Source organism: Epinephelus lanceolatus, chromosome 13 (assembly GCF_041903045.1).
Source record: "Epinephelus lanceolatus isolate andai-2023 chromosome 13, ASM4190304v1, whole genome shotgun sequence".
NCBI classification, from domain to species: Eukaryota; Metazoa; Chordata; class Actinopteri; order Perciformes; family Serranidae; genus Epinephelus; species Epinephelus lanceolatus.
Window position 1 is genome coordinate 24,506,500 of NC_135746.1, and position 27,261 is coordinate 24,533,760.

Consider the following 27,261-nt stretch of genomic DNA (forward strand, 5'->3'; position numbering starts at 1 on the left):
TTTGGATCATAATTCTGCTGGAACATGTTTGGTTGTAAAGATTTTGGTTCAGAACCTGAAGCTACATGCTAATGTCAGGGAAACATGTAATCTTGGTTGCCTGTGTTGTTAATTTCTCCCATATTTCAGATCATACTCCTGCTTGAACATGTCAGTTGTGCTTAAAAGCTATTATTAGTGATCTATACAGGGTAGAAAGTGCTCCAGTCATTTCCCCATGCTACAATGACAGTACAGAAACACCAAGATGCAGAGGACCTGAAAACACTGACCAATCAGAGCGGACTGGGCTTTTTCAGGAGGTGGACTTAAAGAGACAAACGCTAGAATGCAGAGTCTCAGACAGAGGATAAACACAGGTGTTCCAGCACAGATAGTAAGAGAAAAATAAATTGTGTTTGACCATTAAAGCGTGTAAACATGTTCTAGTAGAAACTCAGAATAGAAGTATGAGCTTGAAGAAGAGCATAATAGGTCCACTTTAAAATTCTCACCTTGCTGCAGTGATAAGTATACTCATGGAGTGGTCAGCGCCACCCTGACATCTCTGGTAGGTGTGGTTACTCAGGCAAAAGACCACAAACTCTCAACCAGAAAGACAAAACAAGTGAAAAAACATTTAAACCTTATGACAGGGTCTACGCTAGACTTTTTTTTTTGATGGCCAATTACCGAATTCCAGCTTTATACAGAAACTACTAGACATATATTTTAAATAGACTCCAAACTTCAGATTAAACAACTTGAAAATAAGCTAAATGAAGAAGAAGCCTGTTGAACCAAGTGACTAATCACAGGTTTAGTCAAAGAGGCAAAGGAGGAAAAAGATTGAGTGCAGCAAGCGCCACTGGAAATCACTTAGCCAGCTATCCACCGTCTGGCTCGCTGTGGGGTCAGGCATATCTTTAGTCTGATCTATGAGGAGACCTGCTGTGTGTTTTAAAGTCTTCCTGGAGAATGTGATCCATGATGCCGTCACCTAACTACATCAAGAACACTAAGAGGAAGACCCTGACCGCTGAGGATGTGGCGTATGCTCTGTAGAGGCAGGGTGCACTCTGTATGGTTTCGATGGATAAACAGATCCGTTGGTAATTAATATCCCCAAATCTGGTCTGCATAGAATAAGTTTGTATTTAACTTTTCTTTGCAACATATCTTATACAGTAGATCACACAATATTAAGCTATTTAATACGCTAAAAATGTATTTTTTTATTTGGCATATTTCCCACCAAACATTTTGGCCACTGATATTTTCATCTGCTGGACAACTACTTGTGATACCAGCAAAAAGGCGGCATACACCGGCTAATGTAAACCATCCCTGGTTACTTTTACAAATAGAGAACTGTGGTACTTTAATTATGTCAGAGAGTATTCTGCAAAGTTAAAGACAGCTGGTTTGTGACCTGCACTTTGTCCCCTAATCCAGGGAACTGGCATGTGGTTGAAACCGCAGAATAAGAATGAATCAATGTCAAGCCAAGACCAAGACATTTTGAAATTTAGATGTTTTTCCCTCACCAGACACTTGACAGACGGTGGCTACACTGGAATTCAAATTTGACGGTGACTCAGATTGTTACCATGTTAAGCCATCTCGTTGAGATGAGCTTCCGCCTACGGTAGCAGACAGTCCATTTACTGAAACAGTTGCTCATGTCTGTTTAATTGACAAATCTGTGAAACTGTTTCTTCGTGTGTTTGTGTGTGAATCTGTGTCTCTGTGTGTGTGTAGAAGTTTAGCTGTGAATGTGAACACAACACATGCGGGGAGAGCTGTGATCGTTGTTGCCCTGGTTACCACCAGCAGCCCTGGATGGCAGGAACCTTCCTCACTCGACACGTCTGCGAGAGTAAGAAAAACACAATGACACTTAAATTACACACAGCTACCCACAATTCCTGCTTACCCAGAAACCAGCAATCACTTCTGAAAACTTTCACTACTTGGAAAATGTCCTTTCAGAGATCTTATGGAACTTTAGGTACCCACTGCACATTTATTTTAATGCAGCATATGCACCCACTCACCACATGTCTGTAATATTACTACAGCACACCTACAGTTTATATGAACACATATAGCATTGAACTGTGGAGGAGCTCAAGGAAATTAATATTTTTGCTGGCCAGTCCAGACCAATCTTTGATATAAGACTGTATAAAGCCATCAAAAGTCACCTTTGCATCCATTAACCTTCATCATCTATGTAGCAGCAGAGCGATGAGGTGAGGGCTCCCACCTGTCATCATAAAACTAGGGTTACAACATGTAATCTTCATTTTATTTCACACAGACTACGCCTTCTAACAGGCTCTTTGATCACTGCTTCTTCTACCTTGACACTGACACAAAAAGACTTAGGTGACAAGACGTTACAGGTCCTGACTGGCGCAATAGTAAAGACAGATTCAGCCCATTCAGCCCCACAGGGTCTCAGCACTGAACAACCTGTGCTTGCAGCAGCATTATGCAGCCTGGCTCAGAATGGTTGTAAAACGTAATCTAATGCAAGGGATGGACCACTTGGGGAACCTCTTGGGGGAACCATAGAGTCCAAAAAGCAGCCTAATGCAGCACAGGAGGAAGCCCAGCAGCACCACACAGCTTTACAGGTCAGCAGTTCCAAGTCTGAGATCAGACCTGGAGACGGGGCCTGAAATGTTCTGGAGATAAAAGAGGCTTTTGCACAGATATCCACCACTGTTATTGCTCCACATAGCACCGTGAACACAGTCATCATACTATAACTTTCCAGGGAAGTAAAATCCTTTCTCATACTATCAAAAACCTTATAAAATGCTTTGTTTTGGCATTTTATAGGCCTTCACATTAAAGGTGCACAGTGTAAGATATGGCCAGAATTTGATAATGAACTAACACTCTGAACAGAATGTGAAGAGGTAACAGTTTGATGTTATGTCAAAGATGTGTGTGTTGTGTTGCAGATATACAGTATCCATTGAAATTAGCATGCTAACCAGCTAGCCCCAACCTGTCCTGTCTTTTAATACCAATTGTACCTCAATAGTGGGTTATTATTACCATGTAGCGCCCAGTCTATCCTCAATCAAACATTAGAGGACAAAGAAGTCAAGTCCAGTATTACTTTTTGTTATTTTGAAATTCCTGTGATAGCTCCTGAAATGTAGTTCAGCCATCTTTTTATGTCCTCAGTTTGGTTGTCCGTAATTGGAAAAGCATTCTTTGGTCCCCTCTTGCTTGCTCAGTACAAGGTGTACATGGCCAACCAAACAGTGTCTGCAAAGTACAAAGATTACAGTTGCTACCAAGGTAAACACAGCCGTTAGCTGGGGCAACCAAACCAAGCCAGTCAGGCCAATCTAGCCAGCAGGCTCACCGGCTACGTTTGGTCAAGGTCTGAGCTCATAAACCAGGTGCGACGAAGAATATGTCTCAGTTTAGTCAATCCCAGATCCGAAATCCACAATACTGGTGTATTTCTCCTGACATACACTTACCATCACTGGCAGGTGAAGTGAATAACATTGATCATCTAGTTACAATTCAGTGTTCTGCTGGAAAAACCTTGGGTCCTGGCATTCATGTGGAAACCACTTGGCATGCACCACCCACTCAAACACCGATGTGGACCAAATACACCCCCTCAAGACAACGGCATTCCCCAATGGCAGTGGCCCATCCAGCAGGACAATGTACCATGTCACACTGTAAAAACAATTCAGGATTGGCCAAAGGAACATGAAAAGGCATCGACCTCCCCTCCATATTCACCAGATCCCAAACTGATTGAGCATTCATGGGACGTGCTGGTACCCAAAAGTACCCCCGATCCATACTGGGGCCTCCTTGGATCAGACTCGGCTCTGACCTGGTGAGGCATGAACACAGTTCCTCTGGGGATGTCCTGCGGTGTCTAGCACCAGGGCGTTGGTGGTGGATTCTTTGAGTCCTATGGGTTGTAATGGAGTTTCAGCACGTCCCACAGATGCTTGATAAATTTAGGATGTGGGACATTTGGAAGCCAGGTTGGTGTCTTGAGCTCTTTAACACTTTCTTCAGGCCATCCCTTGGCAGTTTTTTCTGGTGTGGCATGGTGCATTGTCCTGCTGGGGAAGCCACTGACATGGGGGAGTGCCGTTACCATGAGTGGGTTATTTGGTCCACAAGGGTTTTTGGGTGGGTGGAACATGTCAGGTGGCACCCACATGAATGCCAGGATCCAAGAACATTGTCCTGTAATGAGACAATCAATTTTATTCATTTCACCTGTCAGTGGTTTTAATATTGTGGCTGATCGGTGTAAAGTTCAAAGATCTTGTTATGTCTTCCATAATTGACAGACAATCCAGGGGTAGAAATATACAAATCTGATGTGGCTAGGTCAGCGGCTGGCTAGCCGAGCCAGGATAGCCATGCTAAAGTAGATAGCCAGGCTAAGCTAGTTTACAGGCTTAACGTTTGTTGCTCGTTGAATTCTGTGATCTTAACTCATTGTCTCAAACATTTCCAGGGTCAGATAATGCAAGGTCCCAAACCCAAAATCTGTTGAGAAACGAAGAGACATGCCAAGCACAGAGAGTACAACTAATAAGAACACAGAAAACCTTCCAAATGGAGTCAATATAAAGTTTCGATGTGGCTCTTTTCTTGCTACTATGGTCTTGCTAAAACTGAGCATAGCAAGTAGTTTGGTTGAATTCTGCGTGCTTTTGCCCTGCTGTCGTGACTTGGAGTTAAATGCTGCCCCTGATTAGTTTGGAGCATGTGGCCAGGCATTACACATAGCACCTTGAATTGATCTTCTATTCAAACCGAGACATCCTGGATTAGATCCCTGTTCTGTAAAACCTTTTAAATAATATCCACAGTCACACTGCAGAACAACTCTTTGCTTTTGTTTCTGAATTTTAAATGTTAAGCACAGTCAGTAGGAAACAGGGCTAATGCTAGGCTCCCCTCTCACTACTACACTGTGGGAAATGGCAAATACAGGCTAAGACCCACTTTTTTCCTTTCTGGACCATGGAGATAACACACTGCTCATGGTCAGTGTGTGAACCTTAGGGTACTGTCTTCAAAACAAGGTTTGATGTTTCTCTAAACTCCTATGTAGCAGAAAGTAAATGGATTAAAAAGGCGATCGTCTTTGCTTCATGCTCAGTATCGTTGGAGAAGGTGGGGGCAGGACTCAACAATCCCATCAAACACAATGCAACAGCACCAAATTTTTGTGTGTTTGTGTTTTCAGAGTGTAATTGCCATGGTAAGGCAGAGGAGTGCTATTTTAATCAGACAGTAGCAGACCTGTCACTCAGCCTGAACATCCAAGGTCAAAACAGAGGGGGCGGAGTCTGCATTGGCTGCCGTGACAACACAGCTGGAATCAACTGTCAGTCATGCGTTGATGGATTCTACAGACCCACAGGGGTACGTCACATATGCACGCACCTGAGCCTCATTTGACATTCTTTATTATGATTAATTGAATGTGTGAAAGTGATTGTTTTCTTCACGATGCCAGGTGAGCGCGGAGGAGGAGAACCCCTGCGTCCCCTGCTCATGTGACTCACATGGGTCAATCAGCCAGTCATGTGTCGCAGATCCAAGCCAGGCTACGCCCAGTATGCAAATACACTCTTTAATCTTTCTGTCTGTCCTCATATGTATCACTCTTGCTCTCTCTGGATATCGTCCATGTTTGAAATGGTACACACACATAGAGAAGTTTTCAGTGAAAACAAACACGTTAGACATTTTAATCAATTTTTAAAGTGGTACTTCAATAACTCCAACATTTCATCGATTCAGTCCTGCTTGATTTCCTATGGGGTTGGGGTTAGACAAGTTCAGCTGCGTGCACAGAAGCCTCTGTTATTGAAAACTGTCTCTGACAGAACAGAACATCTATTTATATTAGAGATAATTTTACTCCTCTTTGTACTTCTACTGTTTTTATGTCTAGAAAGAGGAGCTATTTTAAGTGCAGCCACTTCAAAGAGATACCCATTCTGTTTCCCATGCGCTGTTTTTCCTTTAAAAAATGTGTGTCTGTGTGTGTGTGTGTTTGATTGACAGATCAGCCAGCGGGGTCGTGCCGGTGTAAGGAGGGTTTTGGGGGTCTCCGATGTGACAGGTGAGAGACACGCATACGTGTGCGTAAACACACATAGAAAAAGAGACAGACACATTGTGACAGGTGAGCAGAACCTTTCAGCTGTTGTCTGTTCCAATTAGTGCTCGGAAATGACCAGAAAGTTTCCATTAAGCTCTTTGATGGTATTTATCACACACACACTCAGTTACACGCTGTAAAGAAGTCAGTGAGTAAATGGACATGGTATAAATGCCAGACATACTGTTTCATTTGCTATTCTGATTTGTTTTTCTTGACTCCAACTTGAATTATTTCTTTAATAACATATTTCATACACTTTTATCTCTAATGGACGCTGAACGCAGCCTGATATCATCAAGTGGAGTCTTGTTTTTCCAAACTTGAGGTTAAATCACAACCAGGGAATCAAAAGATATACAAACAACAACAAGAAGAGCTTTCTGTCTCAACCTGTAAATCTGTCAACAAGGTGCTTGATCTTAAATTGTATTGTCATCATCTTTTATTGCTGTAATGGCTTGTTTGTATTATCTTTTCCCTCACTGCAACTTCCCTGTGGGTCTAATTCAGGTTTAATGTAATCTAATCTAATCTAATCTAATCTAAAAGCTGATACAACTTTTCCCCCAAACTTTTTTAATGACCTGCCCTCAGATTGGGCCAGCAGCATAGACATTGTCTTTTAAATCACTTCTTAAAATGACCTTTAATAGACTTTGCTTCAGCTCACTCTACCTCTTAAAGATGGGATAGGCAGCAATCTGGAAATGGGCAAAAAGCAAAACCAAATGGCAGACTTGGAAATTACACCCTCTTCATGCAGCTCTCCCCTCCCCTGTCCTGAGCCCTTCTCACCAGACTACCACGGGCATATGAGTGTGCTTCATACAATAACCCATTGTTTCCCATACATTGATATATTATTTAATACTGTTTCATTGTACAGATGCACAGACCTCATTTGTTCACCCCTTTCTTGCCCTGCTTTCTCCCTGTTTTAAATGAGACCACAGATTAGACAAGAATTAGCTAGCTAATGACCTCACGGTCCCTCTACCTCGCTTCCCACCGCTGTGGATTGCTTACCTTGGAAAATAGCGGGCAGCAGCATGGGAGGCAGACCTTTGGCCGGTGGCTGTAGCAGCTCAAATTTGGCCGGCGCAAACCCCTCTAGCTCTGGGTGCCAGTGCCAGATCTAACCTGTGTGACATCAGCAACAGAAAGTTTGCAGATCCTGTGGGGGGTTGGGCTGTCTGTACCCCTGGCACCAGGGTTCGCACTGGTTGGATTCAGGTTGTGACTGCTGACTGGGGGTCTCTGTCTGAAACTGCTGTCACCTCTTGTCTTGGCAGGGTGGTCTGGAGCAGTGGGGAGATAGGGGGAGGGCTCGCTGTGATTCGAGGCTCTAGCTAACGTTAGCTTTGTAAATGTGAACTTGAGGCAGCAGTTGTCAGCCTTTATCTCAGCTGGATAACTTTTAGCAAAACTTTCTTTCCATCTTTGAAATACAGTACAGGCCAAAAGTTTGGACATACCTTCTCATTCAATGCGGTTTCTTTATTTTCATGACTATTTACATTGTAGATTCTCACTGAAGGCATCAAAACTATGAATGAACACCTGTGGAGTTATGTACTTAACAAAAAAAGGTGAAATAACTGAAAACATGTTTTATATTCTAGTTTCTTCAAAATAGCCACCCTTTGCTCTGATTACTGCTTTGCACACTCTTGGCATTCTCTCCATGAGCTTCAAGAGGTAGTCACCTGAAATGGTTTCCACTTCACAGGTGTGCCTTATCAGGGTTAATTAGTGGAATTTCTTGCTTTATCAATGGGGTTGGGACCATCAGTTGTGTTGTGCAGAAGTCAGGTTAATACACAGCCGACAGCCCTATTGGACAACTGTTAAAATTCATATTATGGCAAGAACCAATCAGCTAACTAAAGAAAAACGAGTGGCCATCATTACTTTAAGAAATGAAGGTCAGTCAGTCCGGAAAATTGCAAAAACTTTAAATGTGTCCCCAAGTGGAGTCGCAAAAACCATCAAGCGCTACAATGAAACTGGCACACATGAGGACCGACCCAGGAAAGGAAGACCAAGAGTCACCTCTGCTTCTGAGGATAAGTTCATCCGAGTCACCAGCCTCAGAAATCTCAAGTTAACAGCAGCTCAGATCAGAGACCAGATGAATGCCACACAGAGTTCTAGCAGCAGACCCATCTCTAGAACAACTGTTAAGAGGAGACTGCGCCAATCAGGCCTTGATGGTCAAATAGCTGCTAGGAAACCACTGCTAAGGAGAGGCAACAAGCAGAAGAGATTTGTTTGGGCCAAGAAACACAAGGAATGGACATTAGACCAGTGGAAATCTGTGCTTTGGTCTGATGAGTCCAAATTTGAGATCTTTGGTTCCAACCGCCGTGTCTTTGTGAGACGTAGAAAAGGTGAACGGATGGATTCCACATGCCTGGTTCCCACTGTGAAGCATGGAGGAGGAGGTGTGATGGTGTGGGGGTGTTTTGCTGGTGACACTGTTGGGGATTTATTCAAAATTGAAGGCACACTGAACCAGCATGGCTACCACAGCATCCTGCAGCGACATGCCATCCCATCCGGTTTGCGTTTAGTTGGACCATCATTTATTTTTCAACAGGACAATGACCCCAAACACACCTCCAGGCTGTGTAAGGGCTATTTGACCAAGAAGGAGAGTGATGGAGTGCTGCGGCAGATGACCTGGCCTCCACAGTCACCGGACCTGAACCCAATCGAGATGGTTTGGGGTGAGCTGGACCGCAGAGTGAAGGCAAAGGGGCCAACAAGTGCTAAACACCTCTGGGAACTCCTTCAAGACTGTTGGAAAACCATTTCAGGTGACTACCTCTTGAAGCTCATGGAGAGAATGCCAAGAGTGTGCAAAGCAGTAATCAGAGCAAAGGGTGGCTATTTTGAAGAAACTAGAATATAAAACATGTTTTCAGTTATTTCACCTTTTTTTGTTAAGTACATAACTCCACATGTGTTCATTCATAGTTTTGATGCCTTCAGTGAGAATCTACAATGTAAATAGTCATGAAAATAAAGAAAACGCATTGAATGAGAAGGTGTGTCCAAACTTTTGGCCTGTACTGTACATCGCTGATAATGACATGTTTCTTGTTTATTATCAGACTCTCTTTTAGACTTTCTTTTTGATAAGTCCATCTTTCTTTTTTTTGGGGTTGCTTTGCAGTGTAAGCAGTAAGTTGCCAATGCTGTAATAGCAACTTTATCTGCAGGTTTCTTCGCCATTGAATCAGGCTTTCACCAAAGGGATGTGCATGCACTAAGGATAGACCGATACATCGGCCGGCTGATGTATCGGGCCGATATCTGAGTTTTTTACTTGTGTCGGCATCGGCCGATACACGCGTGGGTTCGCGGATTTATTTTTCCCTGGCAGTTTTTTTCATTTGAAAGTATGTGGTTAAGTTGAACAAAGCTGTTGAATCCTACTGTGTACAGTAGTTGTTGTTTTATTTATGCTTCAGCTTAAATATTTGTTTATTTTATAAAGACATTACTGGAAGATTTAAGAGCACTGAACTCTTTTTTTTATTTGAATGTATAATAATAATAATAATATTCTACCTGTTCTACCTCAACTTTCCATCTTGTTTTAGTATTTTTTACTGTTCAATAAATGTTTCTTATTTTAAACTTGAGACCTGTAATATTTGTTATCATTGTGTCATTTTTTTTTTATGTAAATTGAGGGAGCAAAAGCAGTATCGGACCCAAATATCGGCTCAAGAAAATCGGCAGTCCATAATCGGTCATTGGCTAAGGGTGATGGAAAAAAAACGGTATCGGCATCGGCCCTAAAAAATCCATATCGGTCTATCCCTAGCATGCACATCTGTATTTGTAAAACAGCCAGTAGGAATGCCCTCTCTCTGAAATGACCTGTGATTGGCTTAAGTCTCCTGTCAAGTGTTATGCGGGATTTATACTTCTGCGTCAAATTGCCGTACCTACAGCGTAGGCTCTGCGTTGACGTAGAGCCTACGCCGTAGCCTGACATGCACCTCCCCAGAAATGTAACTATACGTCACGGTGACGCAGACCTCCTGTCTATTTTTGTAAGCTGAAATCATTTCCCTCAGTGGAAACAAAGCTTTTATTTACTTTTATTTCACAGATTAAAAAAACCAAAACAATAAATTGTCAAGACAATAAAGCCTCCACAAAAATAGCATTTTAAGTCTTGTGTGTGATTTATCCTGGCTTCATATGAGTAGAGGAAATCTCAGCTCATCGCTAGGCTAATTTATACAATGTAAAATACCATAGGCTTGTGCTAATAATGTTAGCATGTTATATTTGTTTGGAAAATGTGTTTAGTATAAGACAGGTATTTTGTCAGTGAACCTTGGGAGTTGTAATGGAGCCAAATTTTGTAACGTTACCTTTGTTAAATGTTGCTGCTGTCCCTGGCTTCATATGAGTAGAGGAAAAAGTCTACTAGACACAAGGCTAATCTGTGCAATGTAAAATGCCATAGGCTTGTGCTGAAAACCTTAGTATGTTGTATTTGTGGGGAAAATGTGTTCAGCAAATGGCAAGAGCTTTGTCTGTGAATGCTGCGAGTTGTAATGAAGCCGATTTGTGTACTTGTGTTTGAAATTGTCTCTACTAAGCCATATTTAATGGGTGTTTTGAATCAACTAAACTTTACAGCACTTCACAGAAACCTCCGTAGCCGACCAGTGTTTTGGAGGTGTAACTGCAGAGTGACACAGACACACCACTGCACAAGTATAAATCCCCCCTTAGATTTTCTAAAGCCTGGAAGCAGAGCCAAGAGGAGGTGCAGAAGTCGAGTTTTCTGTCCGTCCTCTTGAATTACATTATGCTTAAAGTTTATTATGGGACTTTTGTCCAATAAGCTTTAATAAAGGAGTTTCTTTTACACTAATGTGTTTCCTAAGACTGCACATACATGCATGTCGCCTGAGGTGCGAGGTCAGCTGTTTGCTTCAAACTAAAGGATCAGTGTCTGGCTCAGAGACAGTATGACCGAGATGGACGAAGCGTTTGTTCAGAGAACTGAACCTTTGACCTTGTAGTGAAGGGAAGGCCTCTTTAACACTTGTCATCTTCGTCTTCATTATTGTTATTAAATTCATTTGTCTGCAGGTGTGCCGTTGGTTATATGGGCTACCCAACCTGCCAGCGCTGTAACTGCACTGTGGAAGGAAGCAGCAACGATGACCCGTGTATAACACCCTGTGTGTGCAAGGTACACTCACTCACACACTTTTAATGTGCACAAATAAGTACTCTGCGCTAACCTTTCTAGCCCCGTCATCATTATCTTCACCACATTAACACTGCAATAACATGCTTTGTGCTCATAACGTCAGCGTGAGGGCAGCCCATAAACTTTGCTGCGTCTTTGTTCTCTCTCTGTCTCTCCTTCTGTCTTTCTCTCCTGCAGGAAAATGTGGAGGGAGAAAACTGCGACCGCTGTAAGCTGGGATTCTTCAACCTCCAAAGAGAAAACCGACGCGGCTGCGAAAAGTGCTCCTGCATGGGCGTTTCCAGTCAGTGCTCAGCCTCCACATGGACCTATCAGAATGTAGGCACACACATGATTCTTCTCTGTCAGCCAATTGGGATGCCTCTTTATCTGGGTCTTACCATAGAATGTAACCCTAACCCAAACCCAAAGATTTTAAAAGACTTGGGAAAATAGAGAGATACAGAATGATATATAAACCTTAAAAAGTACAGGCACTGCTCTTTAAACAAATAATAATCCAGCCAGATCATCCAAACAAAATAGTAGTATTTCCTTTAATAGAATTAAAATGTCAGTGTTCTAAATGGATAAATGTATCGGTCTAAAGTTAGACAATCCACAGCAGAACATGACAGGTAGGACACTGTGTTTCATTTCTGCACAATTAGAGCAGCGTGTGCTGTTTGTAACACATACAAATTGTCGCTGGTGTAATAAAGCCACCTCAGCACTGAAAATCTTTTAGAAAAAGATTTTAAAAGTGTCACAATCTACCAGACGCACCAGTCGCCTTCCACAGCATGATACCTGTCATTTCTGTTTAAACAAGACAACCAGCTGGAGACTGTCAAAGGAAGGCAAACAGTATTAACTCCTGTAATTACTGTAAATGACTTTGGCCCATTCAAAATTGAAATCCTGGCGCCGTGCCTGCTTCAGTATATGTACATGACACATATTACAGTGCACACTTTATGTGATGTGCTTACCCTTACGGCCCTGAAAGCATTTTAAACCAACATCTCAGAGCAGAAACATTTATTTCAACAGAGTTGTTGCGGTTACTAGAGCCGCCTGCATCCGAGGGCGAAGTTAAGACTGTTTCAGTCTTTTGTGTGGAGTCCAGCGTTGGTGAACCTAGACACATGAATTTTGTAGATGGAATTGTAGATGTTCAGATTTCCACTTTATGACTTCTTACCCATGTTGGCTTAAATTTTGCGTTTAAAGTTTATACTGGTCCATGGAAACATAAGTTGACAAAGCAATCTCATCACAATATCCACCTCTTATGGCTCGATCTTCTAAAGTCAGTAAACTTTCTCTTTCTTAACTCACAATTTCCTTTAGTAGAGTATGTACCTACATTTCAGTGGTGGACAAAATTGAAATTGCGGCAAACTGAGTTAACCTAGCAGAATGCATTTAATTGCACTTAGTTTTTTATCTGCTTCTGTCATTTTCATGATTTTCTCCTGCATACATTTGCATAAAGGGAACAGAATCACCCCACTGATTACCCAAAAGAAATGTCTCAGATGACAGGAAAGCTGCTCTTCCACACTAATGCTCCAGTTTGATAAATACCCTTCAGGTGCTGAACACACATGACACAAGGTGAAAAAATAATAAACTAACCTGGCTCAGAGTTTTCTGAATAGCAAGAATGCATCTGGAATTTAATAAAAAAAGAGTCACTTGTTGCGTGTGAGTAGCAGCAGGGTATTCAATGACAAGTTTTTACCAAATGCGCATTTAAGAGAGTGGATGTGGATGGGGCAGAGTGGAGGTGAGTGAAAAGGAGAAGAGTGAAAATGAGGGGAGAGGAGAAGAAGAGAGGGCAAGACTGGAGAGACGAAGGGTGGAGACAAGACAAGAGGAGGGAGAAGGAGAGAGGTGAAAAGAGGAAAACAGTTTTTGACTGACAGGCGGGGTGGGAGAGGAGGGGAGAGGAGATGCTGACAGGATGACAGCTCTGATTTAGACACCGATAGTGTGTGTGTGTGTGTGTGTGTGTGTGTGTGTGTGTGTGTGTGTTCAAAAGGGGAAGCCAAGGTCAGGTTAATTGCAACGACAGATGTGTGTCTGGCTGTCTCTCTTTCTGTCTCTTACACACACACACACACACACACACACACACACACACACATGCACACACAATCCTGCAGGAGTTGAGTTAAAAAAAAAACTCTTTTTAGGTGTCACTTGTTAGACTACCTGGCTGAAATGTGATATATGTGTAAAGAATCTTTAATCATGTCTCAGTCTCATTCCAGTTGACCCTTTGCTAAGTCCCACCCCCAGACGCAGACCGGCCAATCATAACGTCGCATTGGGCTGGCTCAGACCAGGGTCCGACAACAACACAGCTGTGCTCCAATGACTCTAATACAGTTGTTTCAGATTTCCTTCATTTTCAGGCAGGTTTTGTGGATTTGGAGCTAAATGTTGTGCCTGGGGCACATCGTATATTAATGATACTTGTTACCTGAAGAGGTTGGAAAAAGATATACATTTCTTCCCTGTTCCAAAACCAAAATCAAACCCTGAAAAGTGTAGGGTTAGCTAGCTAGCTACTGAAGATATAGCCTACTGAATGTAAGTGAAGGGAAGTAGGGAAACTTTGCTGATATTCAACCAGCAACTAAGACAACCAATCGGAGCCAAAGAGTCTCTAATGCAGCTGTCAATCCTGTCAGTCATTGCTTGTGAACTGTGGTCAAACTTGGAAAGTTTGGAAGTTGGTCCGCCCAGTGAGTGGTACTGAGGTTTGGCTCAAATGTTTTTAACATGGCGCATGGGTCACAAACTTTCTCAGTTTGATTGCAGTTCCCGAGCTTGACTGACAGGACTGACAGCTGCGTTAGAGACTCCCCGGCTCTGATTGGCTGTCCCTGTTCACGTGTGGTAATGCCATTAGAAACAATACAAGGAGGAAAGGAATTTGATCTTTTTCACAGATGATCTGTCTCATGTACTACTGTCAGGATATAGTGACAGTTTCAGCAAATGTAATGAAAGAGTTAGTTTTATAAAATTTAATTCTGAATTAACCATAAGAGTCGAAACCAGTTGGATTGAGAACTAATAGGGGAACAACGCCCATTGTCAAAATTTATATATGTTACTCCTATGGTTCTAGCTCCTGACTTTATACCCAATGACATCACAAGTAGAGAGTAGCACATGTTCACAAATATTTATTTAAATTTACTAGGCCATGTACATTATACTCTTGAAGTCTTAATTTATGTGGCGCCCCCCTTTAAATAAGTGTCGATTTGTTGTTCAGTTTATGGCTATATTATCTTAGATGACAGTTAAGGCCCAGATCACGCAGAAAGTGTTTTAGCATCTGGAGGCGGTTTTTGTAATTGTTTTTAATGAGAATGAAGCTTTTTGCTCATGGTTTTTGGCGTGACTGCGCTCTAGGCACTTGGCGTTTTTGCCAGAGTGCTCTGAACTCCTCGCCCCAAGTCATCTTTTTTTGTCATCTTTTTTTCCATTGTCCAATCAGATGACTTGAGAGGCGGGCCTTCACGACAACAAGATTACAGTTGGTAAACAATGGAGGAGAAACTGGTGGTAGCGGTTGCTGGATACCCAGAGCTATACGGCCAGACGATAGACAGCAGGGTGTCAAACTGCCCCTGAGTAATCCTAAAATATTATGCCTGGAAACAGCCATCATGGAGGAGAAGCTCCTGGACCAGCTGGTGGTACTCCCCATGATCCACCCTCTTTTTTAGGGTCTCACGTACCCACACAGATCTCTGTTTCCCTGTGCCCAACAAACTATTTACTGACAGTCTCTCACCCTCAACCAGAGCTACAGCAAGTACCCTCTGCCTCAGCATTCTAGGAGCTAGATACTGATTACTGTAGAAAACAAAACCACAAAAAAAAACAAAAAACGGTAGATCGATTACAGGGGAAGGTTAGTGATGAGGACACATCACATGAGGACGTGATGGGGCGATTGGCAACAATAAAAAGGTGCAGCAGGCTTTTTTTTGTAGTGGTGGCATTTAAAAAAAGCAGTGCAGTGCGCCTCTCTGCGCTATTAAGGCTTCAGGATGTTAAAGGATATTTCAGGGGTGTTTTTACCATCAGTGGACCATTGGTCTTAGGATTGACGCTGATATTGGGTTAGGACAGGGCAATATAGAGGAAATCAAATATCACAATATTCTTGTCCAAAACCCTTGAAATCAAGACAGATTTTTGATGAATAATCATCAGTAATGTGGATATTCTGACTAATTACATCACTTTACTGTTCAGCATTTAAAATCAGGAAAAGACAACACTTATGATATTACAATATCCAAAATCTAAGATAAAATCTGGTCTCACATCATAATATCAGTATGTAGCCTGGACAGCAAAAGCTAAGAGATGTCCAGTTGGTCCATAGAACAGGAGGAACCTGGATAGTCGATGTACTGAAACAGCCAGACTGTAGTTATATAGCAGGCAGCACAAAGCATGACCACCAGCCGGGCATTATAAGTAAAGCTGGTCAGATGATTAAGGTGTTAACACTGAACATAACGGGTGACTGACTTTAATATGTTTGCTGTCGGATGTGACTGATCTGCTAACAGTGAGCACAACTTGAATCTTTATTTCAGTGTGAAGGTCAGTTCTGTTTGAAACTCTCTGAATATACTTCAAAAAATCATACTGGAATCCTTTCAAACATTCGTATGAATAGCTCTCTTGATCACTGTATTTGCAGTGAAAGTGAAGGGCACACTACTCTTTGCTGAAACGGGGAAAAGAGCCCAGTTTTGCCCAAACAGAATGACCAGAGCTGTAGGTAATTTTCCGATATTACACTCAAGTGTTTCTGGGTGTTCAATCTTAAACACCTGCACATATGATTTCTTTGTGTACTTTGAAATGAGACAGTGAACTTCGGTCTAAGGCTGTTTTCATGTCAATAGAAGAACAAGAACTGTTGTTTTCTCAGTTAATGGAGCTGAAAGTTGCCTGAATCCTTAACTTTTTCCTCCCTCTTCTACCCGAACCTTGTTTTGCAGGAGACAACTCTGACAGGCTGGCACCTGCTCGGAGTTACAGGTGGAGTGTGGTCCGTTCACAGGCAGACATCTCCATATCTCAGCGTCCGACACTCAGATGTTGTGAATGATCTTGGCTCTGCCTACTACTGGAACGCACCCGGACTATACTTGGGAAACAAGGTTAGATGCAGACACACACACACTCGTATATGTTTACGCCTTCTTTTCATATACTGTGCTGTCAAAATCAAATTGAAATGATCAATGATGTCAAACATACAGCCGACTGGCCAAAACCAGCCTGCCTGCTCAGAGGTGCCAGGTTTCAGGAGCAACAGTGAGGAGCCAAATTGATGTAAAATGCTGCCTCAGAGGCTTTTCCATCCTGACCAGATTACAGTTCTCTGAAAAAACAATGAATACTTATCGGGGTCAAGTTTAACTACATATTGAGCGTGGTACAAAATATTGTCAATCAGCAGCTTCAGCACAAAAGAGTCTGTCTCAGACCTCTATTTTAAAACAGTATAGGTGAAATCCTATTGCCAAGGCACTGCCTAAACTCAAGATTTGTAAATGGTTTGTAAGGCAGGGGATAGCTCAACCTGCCTCCTCAACAACCTCTACTTTAGTTTGGTGTGGCATAGGGCTGGGCGGTATGACCTAAAATTTATATCACGGTATAAATCGAATCCCTTCAAGGTAACGGTATATATCGCGGTATAAATTTAAGTGTAAAAGTTATAATAGAAGTGTTTCTGAATGGGTTTTGTAGTCCCTTAGCAAAGCTAAATTGATAAAAAAAAAACAGCAACAAAAGCAAAGATATAATGTATTTTTTAGAGCATTTATTGTGCAGAATGCAGATCTCAAAACTCAAAATTAAAACCCAGTACTCTATGGTGCAAAATGTCCCCTGGGATCTATATCAAAAGGTAATTTCCTTCTTTTAGCAAAATCCGAAATGACTGAGTTGTGTTTTTTCCACCTGGACCTTTATGCTCTGCCATTTCTCCTCTAATCATCACGCTGTAACCTGTGACAGGCTGTTATGATACCACAGCTATCACACATTCACATATGGAGTTTTTTGTGGAGCCCCTAGTGTCACATAGGTTTACATTACCAAAGGTTTATGACAAACTCTCTTGCCGAAAACCAACTCCCTTGTGCGCACGCCGAGAGAGGAGAGGGAGAGACGCTATGCTGCTGCCAGAGGAGACACTGAATGAGTTCCCTCTGAGCGGTAAGTTGCTAAAACAGTCTGTTCATAAGACATTAACTCACTCACTCACAAGTTCTCCAGCAACACATGTTACACGTGCTACGCTAAATCACGGACGTGAACCAGCTCCTCTTGCTCCGCTGTCTCTGTGCTCGCAGCCATTTTCACACTGAGGCAGGTGCGATGACGTCATCGACAATAGGACGGTAGAGCGCAAATCTCTACCGTGGGCCAAATTTATATCATTTCTACCATCTACCGCATATACCGTGCAGCCCTAGTGCGGCGCTACCTACGCAGGAGTATGGAAAAATACACATGTAAAGACAGTGAGCAGTAGACTGACTGAATGTGGAAAAACTCAGACATATGAGTGATGTGCGATTGCTGTGTTCACACCTACCCAAACGAACCGCACTTTGGGGGCACACAAACTTGAGTGCAACTGAACTGAACCAAACAGGGCAGGTGTTATTATGGCAATGGTTTAACTGGTCTGGCCCATGTAAGACCAAATTGGGTTGCATGTGGCCCATGTACTAAAATGAGTTTAATGGCCTTGGTTGAACATTTACTTAGCGACAATAACGCTTTCCCATTTACTGAATCTTTTAGCTCTGAGCAAGCCGTCTGTCTGTCTCCACTTCACTTTCAGTGCTTAAAAGTACTGTACCGCACTTGAGAGCCCCCATGTATTACTGTTACTGATTGTATGAGTTCAAGGCTCAGTAATCAAGGATGGATTTTATTTTTACAGGTCTAATTTTACTTTGACAGTTTTTTTCATGTGTAGATTTTTCTGCACTGTTGAGACCCACGCTGACAACTGGGGAATATGAGGAGACACTGCAAATTATATTTAACTCTCAATTAATTACACCTATAATTATGTCTGTACTGGGTGAAGTAATGACAAGGGTATTTTACAGTTTTATTTCTTTTTAGTACAAAGGAATACTTCGCACATCTATTTCCAAACAGGTGCATGGAGAGGGACGAGCAGAGCACAACTAATAGAAAAACTACTGCAACTTGCAAAAATAGTGATTTTCGATAACTAGACCTTCATAGGGCAAACAGTTTTGTAACAAAGAGAAGCCATCTTAAGCAGGAGTGGCTGTGAGTTTGCAGTTAGTCACATTACGCATGTGCACCACACATCAATTTGTGTGACAATCTACAGTATTATACATAAAGATAGAGCAGAGCCCTGGACTAAGAGGCATCTGGTATTTAAAGTGTATAGCGGAATGAACAACCAGTTAAATGAATATGAATATAAATAGAAGTATAACATCGGAACACTGGCAACTAATGGATAATAATAAAAATAAAAAGGTGCTAACATGTCAATAAATATTGCATCCCAGTGAACATTATACACAGTATAAATAAGTGGTTCTGATTGCCAGACTCAGTGCAGAGTAGTCATGGAATGGAATGCCTTATTAGCTGTACTGTATTGTCTAACTTTGCATTAGAGGGACGGAGGTGACAATGTCCGATATGAAGTGTAGCAGTGCAGGGTTTTTGTAGAGTGGGAAGGGGGGATGGGGGGTTCAGGAGTCAAACAGCTTGAGGAAAGAAACTATTGCAGAACCTTGCAAACTTCATCTGGATGCTGCAAAACCTTCCACCTGATGGCAGGGGGGCAACCAGACTGTAGGAGGGGTGTCATGGTCACCACTTCTAGGTGGTAGGGTGACCTCTTCAGTAGCACAGAAGCGTAATGAGATGTCATAGTGAGCATCATTGTAATGCGCTGCTATGGGACATTCTATCATTTCTGCATACAATGCTTTTGTGCTCACTGATCTTAATTCTTAGATAATTACAGCTGTGATTATGTCTGTGCTTGGTGAAGTGATAACAAGGGTATTTTACAGTATTCCTTCTCAGTTAAAAAAAACACATGCATGGAATTCAGTTTAAGTTTGAGTGGCTGTCAGTGCACTGGATAAAAAAACATCCTTTGAATGTAGGATGAACAAAATAACATAATAAGTAATATGACACAGTGCCTAACAGTACACAAAACGCTGCCTCAGAGATAACCATAGAGTTGAGTGAGACCTCTCTAACACAGTCTCAACAACAATAATCTTTTCAAATGTAAAATGTTTTCAGAGGCTTTGCACTGGATTTTATTAGATGGGTCAGATGTTTCTGTTGTTGCTGTTCCCTATAGATAGACATCACTGTCATCCTATAGCGAGCTTTTGAATTGATTTGAATATACAGCACCTAGTATGAAAAAATACATATTTATAAGGTACCACTCCAAGAAAAGTCCTTACTCCCCAATAGTTTACTCTATGATACAATTTCAGACATCAAATTTCGACTGAATAAAGCAATACTATTTTTCAGCGCTGCCTCTATTTTTTTGTAGCTTTCTGTTTTTTTGGCTTTATGGTCTGGCACCTGGTCACTACCTTTTTATTAAGTCCCAGCCTCACCTGCCTGCTGTGCCTAGGAGTGTTCACAACACAGCAAAAGAAGAGGAAAATAAGAAAATACAGGGCAGATTCTCTGCAGATAAATACACCACCATACAGCACAGTCTTTACATTGTGTTTTATTTTTATTTTTTAGGAAAATTAGCTCCTGGTGAAAACCTCCTGAATATATGAACCCCAAAGGAATTCTTACAAGGAGAAGTTTGTAATCAATCAATGCGCCCCAGATTTCCTTCAGATTTCCTTCATTTTCAGGCAGGTTTTGTGGATTTGGAGCTAAATGTTGTGTCTGGGACACGTCTAATGATATTATGATGATGTATTAATGATACTCGTTACCTGGAGAGGTTGGAAAAAGATATACATTTCTTTCCTGTTCCAAAACCAAAATCAAACCCTGGAAAGTGTAGGGTTAGCTAGCTAGCTACTGAAGATATAGCCTACTGAATGTATACACATGCTGCTTTTCCTTTTTAATGATTATAACAGTGGAAAAAACCCGACCCTGCTGTACAGGAACCAGTGAAGGGAAGCAGGGAAACTTTGCTGATATTCAACCAGCTCTGTGTCATCACAGTGTGTGATGAATGGTGTTTAACTACCTGTGTAGATCCCTACTCATCTGGCGGAAGTTTTGAGTGTAACACCGTTCATCTACACACACTGTGATGCCACACAGCTGGTTCAATATCAGCAAAGTTTCCCTTTATATTCATTGTCTTGTGTGGCGATCAGCAGTGATGTGGTGGTTCACTTTTACACTGTGATCTGTAGCCTATAGTTCGGCTTTAGCTTCTAACTATCTTTGTCTTTTTAACCTGTTGTTGCTGCTGAGTCAGTTTGACATCCTGGATATATCCTTCAAACACAGACTGTAGACCCCTCTGTCTGCTTCTCTCTGGAATCACTGTTTCATTTTTCCAAAAACATGATAATATTTCTTCAGGGAGTGCAGTCAGATATGGTGTGGACTCCATGCTTAGACAGCTTGACGGACCATCATAAAGGGGTGGGGCTTAGTGAAGGGTTATCTTCACACCTTCACATATCGCTGCAAATACTAGTCTAATGATGTGATGCAAATACTTTTTTCTTAATTTCTTTAAGTAGATCAAGCAGGATATTTTTTATCAGTGTTACTTCCAACCGACTGTTCCCATCACAACATTAAAAGTTTCCACCATTTCACAGCCTAATGACCGCGGTGACAGGCAAATATGAAGAAGCTGACATGAGGCTACATCATTAGGATGGGCTTGAATATATAAATAGATCCAGTTTGTGATCTAAAAGTATATTCCCTGGATGTAAATCTAGTGAGAAAGTACCCTGCTGGGATGTTCACCTCCCTCCCAGCCTCTGCTCCTCTGTATCTGCGCCTGCTAATGTCGACTGTTTGAATTTGCGCTGTGGGTTTCTGCGGTCGCGATTAGACTTTATCACTCCAGCTGGCAAATAGCTGCAGTCCATGTTTCTGAAGTCGAGTTGTTGCCTTACTACAACAACAGTCTGACTGTGATGTTTGTCTGGGTGTCATGGCTTAGAGGAATATACCACAGAATTTCATTACTTTGCACCCTGCAGGCCTAGCTTGTCATCTCACTTCTTTGTCTGATCCTCTATCCCTCCCTCCCTCCCTCCCTCCCTCTAACCATCCCTCCATCCCTGCTTCTTTTCATTGGTCTGCTTCTCTGACTCTCACTCCATCTCTCCAGGACTCCCATTTTTCACCTCCCTGTTCCTAAATCATCTCCTTCTACTTCCCCCAAGCTTTCTTGCCTCTCTCTTTCTGTATCTCTCGCGCTCGCTTTGTGTCTCTCAGGGTAAACAGTGTTTCGCCTGTTGAACTCGATAATCAACTGTTTTTCTCTTAGCGCTCACACACACACACACACACACACACACACACGGGCACAAGCACACATTCACACACATGCACACACACAAACAGAAACACATATTCTCATTCAAACACACATCCGCACACACAGAGTCACACACACTCCCAGGCCTATATAAGTCAGATAATGATGTGTTTTGGAGGCATTAGGGACATCGGAGCAGAACCGAATGCCTCCAAACATGGGAAACAAACAAATTACTACTATGTGTGAGTGTGTGTGTGCGTGCGTATGTGTGTGATGGCTAGAAGCAGTGTGCGAGTACTGTATGAAAAAGCGATTCTTTGCTTCAATCTCTGATCGTGTTACAGAGATAGATGCTATGTGACTTGACTATGCGACTCTTTTAGACACACACACAGGCACACACACACACACACACACACACACACACACAGTGGGGTCTGTCATGTTAGTGTGTATCATTGGAAGTGACAGGCTGTATGCGTAATGACAAGCTAGCAGTGGATGTATAAGAGTATAACTGTGTGTGTGATTACGTTCTTAATTCTTGTGCATGACCTCCTGTATCATTAATGCCAAAAGATGCTCATTGGCCCATTAGTGCGCTCTGTGGATGCTCATTGGTCCAGAAGCATGTTCCACTGATGCTCATTGGGCATTTTATCGCCTGTGTAGGTCCGGGGACTGCTCACTCACATGGGCATTACTATCGTTAAAGCGTGCAGTGTTTAGAATAATATTTCTGGTTTATGTGGCAGTGAAGTGCAGATATGAAGGGATCAGCATCAAAAGCCAAATATGAACCCACAATGTCACAACTACGAGAGTCTAGTATTATTGTAATAAGGTGGTCTGCATGTTTAAAATAAAATAATGTTTTGGTTGAAACTTCTACTTTACAGGACTGTTAACTTTTGGGAATATCAAGCAGAGGAAGCATCACTTTAACAGGCCTCAAGCTGTCATATTTTAGGCAGCTCTAATGGATACTTTTATGTTAACATGCACAGTAATATTCCACTATTATTCCAGATATGACAGTATTCTGTATTTGATGAGTAATGTAAACAGCATATTCAATTTGGATCCTAATTCCTAATATAGCATTTTCTGATTAAAGGCCCTGACACACCTAGTCGACGTTGGAGAACTAGCAGCGACGAGAGCCTCATGCTGCGTTGCCTCTCGTCGCTGTGTCTCGGCCAAAAAGTTGCACATGAACGCACCATCGAGCGTGTGTAATCTATGCCTGCTTAAGAGACATACCCCTCCACGCCAGCAGATGGCAGTCGTCTTTAGTCGTCATTCAAAAAGGGAAACAGGAAGACCATCTTGATGCTAGTTAGCTAGTTAGCACATTAACGACACGGTCCAATGTTGAAAGAACAAAGCATATTTACTGCGTGTCAGTGAACAGTGAGACAAACCTTCACGAAGCATTTCTGCAAAAGTTTGTTACGATCTCACACCTTTTCAACTTTATCTCTTTGTTTACATTCCTCTCTTCTGTTACTCTGCTTGTGCGCTGAGCTGAACTGCCAATCAGAGTGATGTCATTCACCAGCAGCCTCCGGTGTGGCAACACTGATTCAATAGGCTGAATCAGCAGAAAAAAGGCCAACAAACGCCGACGAGAGCCAATAGTGCGGAACACACTGCGCTGACGAGGGTGGCAAACGCTCACCAACAGCCCAACTTTGACTTGACAGCCAACCGTTGGCTTGGAGTGTTGTGTTAGGGCCTTAAGACATGTAGGATATGCTTGTATTATTTGGGCAGCACGCTTGGAATATGCATCTCAATTGGGGTTCTCATTCATAGCATTCATTTTGATGTGTCATTATGGGATAGTGAAACATCTCACCCATGCTATTCTGTGAACAGGGGTTATACAAGTAACCTAAAGTTTTTACTGCAGTCTGGACTCACCACCTCTTGCCTGTTTATACTGTATAATGTCCGTGTTCATGGATACACTGTACACAAACCAGCTAACCTATAGTTTTCATGTTGGGGTAGAAATGTACGGCCAAAACAAAAGCCCACATTTCTGGTTGAAAGGAGAAACATATCTGATTTTAAACAATATAAAAGACTCGGATACCAACACTTTTTCTGGTGTATCACAACGTTGACCTATTTAGCAAAGTAGTGTAACAAAATAAAGAGGATCACTGTGTTCACACAGTTGAACAAGTCCGCCTATGGTGAAAAAATCATGTTTGAACTGGCACAACTGGCTCCAGCTGTTCTACGTTTCCATATTTTGAGGTGGTAAACGACAGGTTAGGGTATCGACCCCTGTCAAACACAGCCGCGAATGGCCTGGACATGTAAATATTAGTATCAGTGATATATTAATTTTCATTAGCCACGTAAAGTGCAAAGTCGGAATATTGTCTTTTTTGAAATAATGTAAATGTAGTCAGTGAAATACACAACTTGTATGTATGTGTATGTGAAAGAGGTTGCTTGTGATGAACCTACTGAGTTTTATCACCCCTGCGCACTTCTGCCTTTTAACATCTTTTAGCTAAGTTTAGGGGAATTTGGTTGATATAATTTTTTGTGACTCAGAGCTTTGGATCGATTTGATCAATGTCGTAGAAAATGTAGATGTATCATTTTTTCTGAGCACTTCAAGAACTTCTTGTCCATGTTGCCTGAAAAGGTAGAATTTCAGAGTTCATTTGTGAACTTGGAAACAGCAGTTGTCCATGTAATTTAAGCTTTAAATTGGGTTAGCAGATGTTCTGGAGCTTCTGCCAGCGAATCACATGATCTTCATTAGCAGATGGAGTTTCCTTAGTCTAACTTATCATTGAAGGTCTTTAATTGTACCGACGCAACATTAGAGCCAGATTATTATTTTAAGTTTCATTAATGGCGATTATTAGTGTGTAATGGTCCAAATGTTGTTTTAGAGTCACTGTGACGAGAGGATTCTGAGAAAAACTGCTGTGTATATTAACTTGCGGAATTTTCGAGCAGTAATCTGGTCAGAAGTTAAGTTGTTGAATATCCAAAGGAAAAATCAGCTATCAGCGACTTTGTCAGCCTTCAAAAGCAGTCACATCCTAACCTCCTTGTATCCATCTTGTACCTAGATTTACTTACAGATTCACAGTCAGATAAAAGGCTCAAAAACAAGAAGTGCTCATCATTTGGAGAAAAAGAGTGACAGAGATGGAGAGAGAGAGTACTGGGGGGTTGAGGCAGGGAGATACAGGAGATGATGGATGAACATGGAAAGAGGAGACACATCCTTTGCCGACAGCTGATGAAAGAAAGCACAGACTATGTTGAAACTTGACAGACACACACAAACACACACAGCTAAGCTCGTGTTACATTTCATCCTAACTCCTATCTCCAACTCTGTCTCTGCCTTCTACAACTTTCTTGAACCATTTTTCTTGCCTGCCTTGTCTTCTATATTGTCCTGTGAAAAAGAAGTAATACAAAATAATAATTCTTTAAGAGAAAACCCTGCTACAGGTGCAAACCTAAGGCAGGAAAGTGCTCCAGTTTCACTGTGGTTATAGAGGTTGACACCTCAGAGATGTGATGAATGAAACCTGTCTTAAAAGTGTTTCTGTAAAATATTTCTGTGGAAAGAAATTCTCCCTTTCTGTACCAAATACACAAGAGGTACATCAGCTTTTACCAAGCAGCTGAGCTGTGACTTATGAGAGAGAGAAATGTGTGTGTAGAGGAGTTTGTGTATAGTGCCACTCCTAATCTGCTCTTGATTGCATGAGATGGATTTCCCCTCCCATTTTCTCACTTTCTTCTCTCCCTCTTCTTTTTTTTCACTTACATGGCTGAAAAGTGCCTTTACATCAATCACAGTGGATTTGTTCCAGTTTTCATCAACCAAATAATTTGGTGTCACACACATTTGTGTTCCTGGAAAGTGTGTGCAAAGCTCCACATAGCAATCCCGGTGGCTCAGGAAAGAAAAAAAGAGAAGAACATCATTACACCTGGTTTTCATTTCCAGTTATACAGCATAAATGATCATTGCAATCCTGATCCACTGATGTTTTCATTACAACAACACAATTAATGTCAAACACAATATACCACATAGTGCATGTGTTTTGAAATTAAGACTATATGTCAAGTAAACATTGCTTTCTGCTGGTTTTTTAGAGAGCATGAAATAGCATGAAAGCTACTCACAGCTCTTTATTACTGTCAAAATGTGTGAAGTAATCGCTTCATAGAAAAGTGTAGAATAACCCAGTTTTGTGCCATAAAGCTTTGTTTGCTTTGTAAAGCAACCAATCTAATTTCCTGTCAAATCCAAACTGTTTAAATTGTGGAGGCTTATAGAGGCTGATGGTGTTGTGTTAACAGTGGGAATGTCAGTTTCAGTTCATTTTGCTTTCGGTAGCCTGACACACATGAAGTGGTTACTAACCTGTTAATTTTTAAGAAAAAAAAAAAAAACAGACAAAATGTTGTGAAATACAGGGGGCTTCTTAAGCGTGATTTACACTTGTGCGGCAGACCCTATACCCCAGCCTACGCATGTCGCCTATGCCATTGTGAGCATTTAATACTTGTGCGGTGGTGTGTCTGTGTCACTCTGCAGTTATACACCTAAAACACTGGTCTGCGGCGGGGTTTCAGTGAAGTGCTGTAAAGTTTAGTTGATTCAAAACACACATTAAACATGGCTTAATATTGACAGTTTCACAAAATGCCCCCCCCCCCCACACACACAAATACAACATGCTGATGTTTTTAGCATTTTTGCATTTTACATTGTATGAATTAGCCTAGCAGCTAGCAGAGATTTCCTCTTCTCTATGAAACTAGGGACAACAGCAACATTTAGCAAAGGCAACATTACAAAATTCCGCACCATTACAACTCACAAGATTCACCGATAAAACAACTGTCTTATACTAAACACGTTTTCCAAACAAATACAACATGCTAACATTATTAGCACAAGCCTATGGCATTTTACATTGTATAAATTAGCCTAGCGGCTAGTAAACTTTTCCCTCTTCTCATGTGAAGCCAGGATAAACCCTGAAGTATAAATCCCTGAAGGATAAATAACACACAAGCCTTAAAATGCTATTTTAGTGCAGGATTTATTATCTGCACAATTTAGTGTTTCTTATCTATGAAATGAAAGTAAATAAAAGCTTTGTTTCCACTGAGGGAAATGGTGTCAGCTTACAAAATTAGACAGGAGGTCTGCGTCGCCGCAATGTGTAGTTACATTTCTAGGGGGGTACATGTCAGGCTACGACGTAGGTTATGGCGTAG

At 41.7% G+C, this 27,261-nt stretch overlaps 1 protein-coding gene across 1 annotated transcript in view; it reads left to right on the forward strand.

The window, feature by feature from the left end:
- Window positions 1–27,261, forward strand: part of lama2 (laminin, alpha 2) — a 332,854-nt gene that overhangs the window by 113,677 nt on the left and 191,916 nt on the right. Inside the window, exons 8-14 of the mRNA XM_078173904.1 lie at window positions 1,741–1,858; window positions 5,240–5,418; window positions 5,513–5,612; window positions 6,067–6,124; window positions 11,291–11,393; window positions 11,592–11,732; window positions 16,442–16,603. Coding sequence (XP_078030030.1) covers window positions 1,741–1,858; window positions 5,240–5,418; window positions 5,513–5,612; window positions 6,067–6,124; window positions 11,291–11,393; window positions 11,592–11,732; window positions 16,442–16,603 — 861 coding nt within the window. The remainder of the gene's footprint in view (window positions 1–1,740; window positions 1,859–5,239; window positions 5,419–5,512; window positions 5,613–6,066; window positions 6,125–11,290; window positions 11,394–11,591; window positions 11,733–16,441; window positions 16,604–27,261) is intronic.